This window comes from Vipera ursinii (genome assembly GCF_947247035.1).
Source record: "Vipera ursinii genome assembly, contig: scaffold_349, whole genome shotgun sequence".
Lineage (NCBI taxonomy): Eukaryota > Metazoa > Chordata > Lepidosauria > Squamata > Viperidae > Vipera > Vipera ursinii.
In genome coordinates, this window is record NW_028148168.1 from 617 (window position 1) to 7,346 (window position 6,730).

Consider the following 6,730-nt stretch of genomic DNA (forward strand, 5'->3'; position numbering starts at 1 on the left):
ACGAGTCATAAAAGAGCCGAGGTCGCCTAGACCTCCAAGATCCCTTCCAGTTCCATTCTGACTGGGACCGAAAAGCCACACTTGAGTTCTGTGAAGTACTGTAAGCCCCAGATGTGTTGGGATTTACAGCCCTTAGCTACTGAGTTTGTGTGTCTGTGTGATTGTGTAGCAATCTGCGTGCCTTGCTTTTACACTTGATATTTAGGAAATAGGCAGAGTTGGGGTGGATTTTTATGAGTGGTCTGTTTGCTGCATAGTTTAACTTAGTTGTCTCTCTTCATGCCCCCTCCCAACCCCCCCACCCCACTCATTTTTCCTTTCGTAGAATGGGGATGTATGTATTTCAATTCTTCACCCACCTGTAGATGATCCTCAAAGTGGAGAATTGCCATCGGAACGGTGGAACCCCACGCAGAACGTCAGGTAAGACCCTCCGAGGCGGAGAATTACTTTCGACGCCAGCAGAGTACAGGTAGTCCTCGACTTACGACCACAGTTGAACCCAAAATTTGCTAAGTGGAGACGGTTGTTCAGTGAATTTTGCCCCAGTTTACAACCTTTCTTGCCCCGGTTATTAAGTGAATCACTGCACTTGTTAAAGAGAGCCAGCCGGTTGTTAAGCGAATCTCACTTCCCTCGTTGACTTGTGCTTGTCCGATGGTCGCAAAATGGGTTCGCATGACACTGCAACCGTCATAAACGTGGGTCAGTTGCCAAGCACACCCAAAGTTTGATCACATGATCACATGATGCCTGCGAGGGTTGCAAGTGCAGAAAACAGTCCTACATCAGTTTTTCCCAGTGCCGTTGTAACTTTGGGCGGTCACTGTTGCAAGGCGAGGACTACTTCTAGGGTCCAGGGGCGCCCCTTCCAACTCACCATGTTTACAGCCCCTCCCTCACCTGCCACTCAAAAAGATAATAATCCAAATCATCTTTGGCCAAGTTCAACTTGGCCAGTGATGGCGAACCTATGGCACCGCATGCTGGGCAGAGGGCGTGGGCCGTGGAGGTGGTGGGTGGCCCTGTGGGTGGGGGGGGCGGGGTGGTTTTTTGGCACTCAGTCTCTAAAAGGTTCGCCATCACTGACCTTGGCCCTGCCGCCTCAGAGACGCCAGGCTCATTGAGGTAAGAGAGGGTGTTTGCTAAAAGAAAAGAGAGAGCGAGAGCGAGCCGCAAAGCATTACAACTCATTCATTTTGCACGGGGCCCTTCTTGGCGAAACGGGGTTGGCACCTCGTGCAACAGCCTGAGCGCTGCGGCCGTTCAGGATGGGGTTTTCTAGAAACTTCAACCACGAAATGCCGGTTTGCAAAATTGACAGTTTTAAGATTCCATTTGGATTTAATTTTTTTTTCCCCTTGGGGGTGGGGGGTGGGGAAAGCAAATTTCAGCAGGCTGGATTGCAGGTAATCCTCGGCCCACCACCCCAGCTGAGCCCAAAATTTCTGTTGGTAAGTGAAACATTTTGTCAAGTGAGCTTGGCCCCGTTTTATGAATGACCTTGCTTGCCACCGTTGCTAAGTGAATCCATTGTGGTTGATAAGTTAGTAGCCAGGTTGTTAAATGAATCTGGCTTCCACCGCCAACTTGGCTTGTCGGAAGGTGGCGAAACGTGATCATCTGACCCCAGGACACTGAAACCGTCATAAATACGAATCAGTTGTCAAAGGTTTTGAGCTTTAATCACATGACCACGGGGACGCTGCAACGGACATAGGCGTCAAAAATTGTCGTAAGATGCTTTTTTCAGTGTCGTCGTAACTTCGGTCACTAAATGAACTGTTGTAAGTTGAGGACTACCTGTATTATTTATTTATTTATTTATTTATTTATTTATTTATTTATTTATTTATGTGTTTGTTTGTTTGTTTATTTATTTATTTTGGGGGGGGATTTATATGCTGCCCTATCTCCCGAAGGACTTAGGGCAGCTAACAACAATAAAACACAATAATACAAATGTGAAAAAAAGATTAAACTAACAAGCCCCAGTGATAAAATGATACAACATTAAAAATATTCTATTTAAAAATCCCTATCGTCAGTCCAGGTCAGCCTGATGGAAGAGAAATGTTTTAAGGCCGCGACGAAAGGACCAGAGATTATTAAGAAAAATAATAAACTGAGGGGGAGAATAATGAAGGGGCCCCCCCCATATGACCCTTTTCAAGGATTCTTCCCACCAGAAGACAGCTTGGATAGCAAGCGATAAATGCCCATCTTTCCAGGACTTCTTCCTTCAGGATAGATCTAGGAAAAACAAGAAGGAATGGGGCAAAAAGTCTCTGTTCCCCCTCCCCCCACAAGCCGAAAATGCTCCCATTATCCAACAAAACGCAGTTTAGTGGTAGAAAAATTAAGGTTCTACGTTTAGGCAAGAAAACCCAAATGCACAGGTATAGTATAGGGGGTACCTTGCTCGATAGTAGTAACTGTGAGAGGGATCTCGGAGTCCTAGTGGACAATCACTTAAATATGAGCCAGCAGTGTGCTGCAGCTGCCAAAAAGCCAACACAGTGCTAGGCTGCACTAACAGAGGGATAGAATCAAGATCACGTGAAGTACTAATACCACTTTACAAGGCCTTCGTAAGGCCACACCTGGAATACTGCATCCAGTTTTGGTCACCAAGATGTAAAAAAGATGTCGAGACTCTAGAAAGGGTACAGAGAAGAGCAACAAAGATGATCAGGGGACTGGAGGGTAAAACGTAGGGAACGGCTGTGGAATTGGGCATGTCTAGAAGGGCCAGGGGGGGACATGATAGCCATGTTCCAGCATCTCAGGGGCTGCCCCAAAGAAGAGGGAGTCAAGCTATTCTTCAAAGCGCCTGAAGGCAGGAGAAGGAGCAACGGATGGAAACCAATCAAGGAGAGAAGCAACCTAGAACTTAGAAATTTCCTGTTAGACCAATTAACCAGTGGAACAACCTGCCTCCAGAAGCTGTGAATGCTCCAACACTGGAAGCTTTTAAGAGGAGACTGGACAGCCATTTGTCTAAAATGGTGTAGGGTTTCCTGCCTGAGCAAGGGGTTGGACTAGATGGCCTCCAAGGTCCCTTCCAACTCTTTCTTATTCTGCTATGCGGGCTGAGCTCTGACTTCCGTATCTCCTCCTCCCCCTCTCGCTTTCTCCAGGACTATCCTCCTGAGTGTAATCTCCTTGCTTAATGAGCCCAACACATTCTCTCCGGCAAACGTGGATGCCTCCGTTATGTTCAGGAAATGGAGAGACAGCAAAGGGAAAGACAAAGAATATGCAGAAATCATCCGGTAAGTCCCAAGGAGGCAACAGCTGATGGAGAAGAGAAGCCCTTTTGATCTGCGGGGTCCTGGGTGCTCTCCGAGCTTGGCGGTTTCCTTGCAGACGTTTCAGGACCCAACTAGCTAACATCGCCAGTGCTAGAAGGGAGAGGGGTCGTCCACCGTTGGTGATGTTACTTACTTTGGGTCATGAAATGTCTGCAGGAAACCACCAAGCTCAGAGACCACCAAGGACCTCACAATCTTCCTCCTCCTCTTCTTCCCAAACCCCACTTCCTTTGGCACTGATGATGTTACCTAGTTCGGTAATGAAACGTCTGCAAGGAAACTGCCAAGCTCGGAGAGCACCCAGGACCCCACAGTTCAGCCCTGAGCTACAAATGCTTTCTTCTGAAGGAAGATAAATATCTTGGGAAGCGGGGGTGGAGGAGAAGAAATTCTGATCTTGTCCTCTTGAGTTTCTTGACCTCTGTCCTCGACGATAGTGACCCTGCCCCTCAGCCCAAAGAGTTCAGTTCTCCTGATCCTGGGGCACTAAGGGTTGCCAGGCACAGCCACTAAGGTCCAGCTCCCTTCAGCATTTGGCCAGTTGGACCAAAGCATGGCTGGGAGGATTCTGCCGACTGCCAGGAGTTCGATCCTGACCGGCTTAGGGGGTTGACTCAGACTTCTAACCTTCCAAGGTTGGTAAAAGGAGGACCCAGACTGTTGGGGGCCAGATGCTGACTGTAAACCGCTTAGAGAGGGCTGTAAATCACTGTGAAATGGTATATAAGCCTACGTGCCATTGCTTTTGTTATAGATGGATAAATGATTAGAGAGAGAGTATGATAGATGATAGATAGATATAGACATAGACAGATAGATATAGATGATAGAAAGATAGACAGATAGATGTAGATATATAGACAGAGATAGATAGATAGATAGATAGATAGATAGATAGATAGATAGATAGATAGATAGATAGATAGATAGATGATAGATAGATAGATGAGATGATGATGATACATAGACAGACAGACAGACAGACAGACAGACAGACAGACAGACAGACAGACAGACAGACAGACAGACAGACAGATAGATAGATAGATAGATAGATAGATAGATAGATAGATAGAGATGAGAGAGAGCGAGTCCTGGTGGCACAGAGGTTAGAATACAGTATTTTAATTCTGCCAACTGCCAGCAGTTCGATTCGGAGCAGCTCAAGGTTGACTCAGCCTTCTGTCCTTCCAAAGTCGGTAAAATGAGGGTCTAGATTGCTGGGAGCAAGATGCTGACTTTGTTAACCGCTTAGAGAGAGGCTGTTAAAGGCACTAAGAAGCAGCATATAAGTCTAAGCGCTGTGGCTGTTGCTCATTTGCTGAGACCCGTGATGGATGTGGGGAAGAGTCTAAGGGTCTTTAAGAGGCTTGCATTCGTGAGGGAAGGGAGATTTGGGTACGGCATGTCAAAGGCGGAAGGGGTGGGCATTGGGGGTGGGGGTGGGGGGGCTGGTGAGGAGGCTGACCTCCCCTAACTTCCCCCTGCCCCTCCTCCCTTGCAGGAAACAAGTGCAGGCCACCAAGGCGGAAGCGGAGAAGGACGGTGTGAAGGTGCCCACCACGCTGGCCGAGTACTGCATCAAAACTAAAGTGCCTTCCAACGACAGCAGCTCCGACTTGCTTTATGATGACCTGTACGACGACGACATTGACGATGAGGACGAGGAGGAGGAGGAGGAAGACGCCGATTGTTACGACGACGATGATTCCGGCAATGAGGAGTCGTGACCTGTCCCCTCTGGCCCTCCTTTCCACCCCGCCCCCCCCAACACCACCCCGTATCGTACTGCCCCGCCGTTTTTGCCAGAGGGGGGGAGGGCACAGCAGTAAATCCAATGACCGTTCAGCAAAAAAAAAAAGAAGAAGAAAAAGAGATATATACCTACAAGGGTGGGCAGGGGGGCGGGGAAGAAGACCCCAGGCAAAACATGCGTTTCCTGCTTTCTCTTCTCGTACGGAGTCACGATTTGGTTTCCCCCCCAAAAAACTTCCTGGTTCTTTGGCCTCCCTAGCGAGAAAGACCTGCGCGGATGATCTTGGATCGCGCCTCCTCTCCCGTCCCATTACTGTGTTTTTGATTCCTTTCCCCCCCCCCTTTTTTTTTTTTTAAAAAAAAGACAGTACTCTTTGCCCCTGCTCCCCCTCCCTCCCTCTCTCCCCCTCTTCCGGAGAGTTCACAGTATAGCAAAACAGGCTTGCTCTGTGTTTAGGTTCTCAAATTAAACCCAATCTTTCATCAAGAGGTTTGGATGTATTTTAACGCCCGGCGGAGACCGCGGAGGAGCTGTGTAGAGCCCACCCACCCCCTCTTCCTTCCGGAGGCTTCTTTACTGCTCCTTCTGTGCGCACTTGTTTAGCCTCGTGGTGGTGCTGCTGGTTGATTTTTTTTCCTCCTTTTTTGTTATATTTCCCTCCACCACCCCCACCACCCCTCCACTTTCCCCAAGGCGGTGGGCGAGCGGAGGGCGCAAAGCTTCTGTGTTTTTGAACTGGTGTTGGAAACGCGCCCCCCCCCTCCGTTATTTCAATTTCACGTCGGGATGAGAGGTTGCTGGGATTATCAGCTTGGCAGGGAGGGCCGAAAGCTCCACGGGCAGATCGAGGCAGAAGGTGGGGGGGGAATCGTCCGGGTGGGGGAGAGCGGGGATGGGGTGGGGGCAGTTGTCTTGTGATACGAATCTTCCAATAAACACTTCGAAACACTGCACCATTTCCTGTCCCGAGTTGCAAAGGATGCCTCGAGGGAGCAGCTGCCTCTTCTCTCTCCCCCCCCCCCCCGATGGCAGAGTGACCATCGTCGTAAGACGAGGTCAGAATGAGATCCGGAACACGGGCTTCTCTGCAGGAGATCCAGCTGGCTTTCTGCATCTGAAGGTTCGCAAAGAGTCCCCCGCGACAGAGGGGTCTTTTCTGTGGAAGAAGCGAGCATCCCAGGGGCTGGATAGGCAGACGGGCAGTTGCCCCAAAGCGTTTCTTAGACCAGGGCTCTCCCAAGTTGGGTAACTTTTTAAGACTTGTGGACTTCAACTCCCAGAATTCCTCAGCCAGGAATTCTGGGAGTTGGAAGTCCACAAGTTTTAAAAGTCGCCCGGCTTGGAGACCGCACAAATGCTGGAGGAAAAAAAAAAAAGCTGGATTCATCAACTTGTCTTAAAAGGAGACACAAGTTCAGGATTGCAGGTGGCAAATTCCCAGAAGAGCCATCGGGGTTTCGAAATGGGGAAGTGGCAGGCAGTCTTTGGGGTGTGTCGCTTTTATTCCTTTCTGGGTGCTGGATTCGATGCTGTAGGAGCGACGCCCCCCCCCCCTTGGCAGGTCCATGAGGACCAGCTGCCTGGATGAAGGGTTCCCCAAATAAGACTTAAGTGCTTTGAGGATGAGGGCACGAGGTTCAAAATCATTTCAACAGTGACC

General features: G+C 49.2%; 1 protein-coding gene across 1 annotated transcript; it reads left to right on the plus strand.

The window, feature by feature from the left end:
* Positions 1-275: 275 nt before the first annotated feature.
* Positions 276-5,417, plus strand: LOC310650705 (ubiquitin-conjugating enzyme E2 R2). Its single transcript, XM_083380288.1, has 3 exons — positions 276-423; positions 3,141-3,275; positions 4,819-5,417. Exons 2-3 carry the CDS (start codon positions 3,217-3,219, stop codon positions 5,042-5,044), a joined length of 285 nt encoding a protein of 94 aa, XP_083236414.1. The 5' UTR covers positions 276-423; positions 3,141-3,216; the 3' UTR covers positions 5,045-5,417.
* Positions 5,418-6,730: the final 1,313 nt, after the last annotated feature.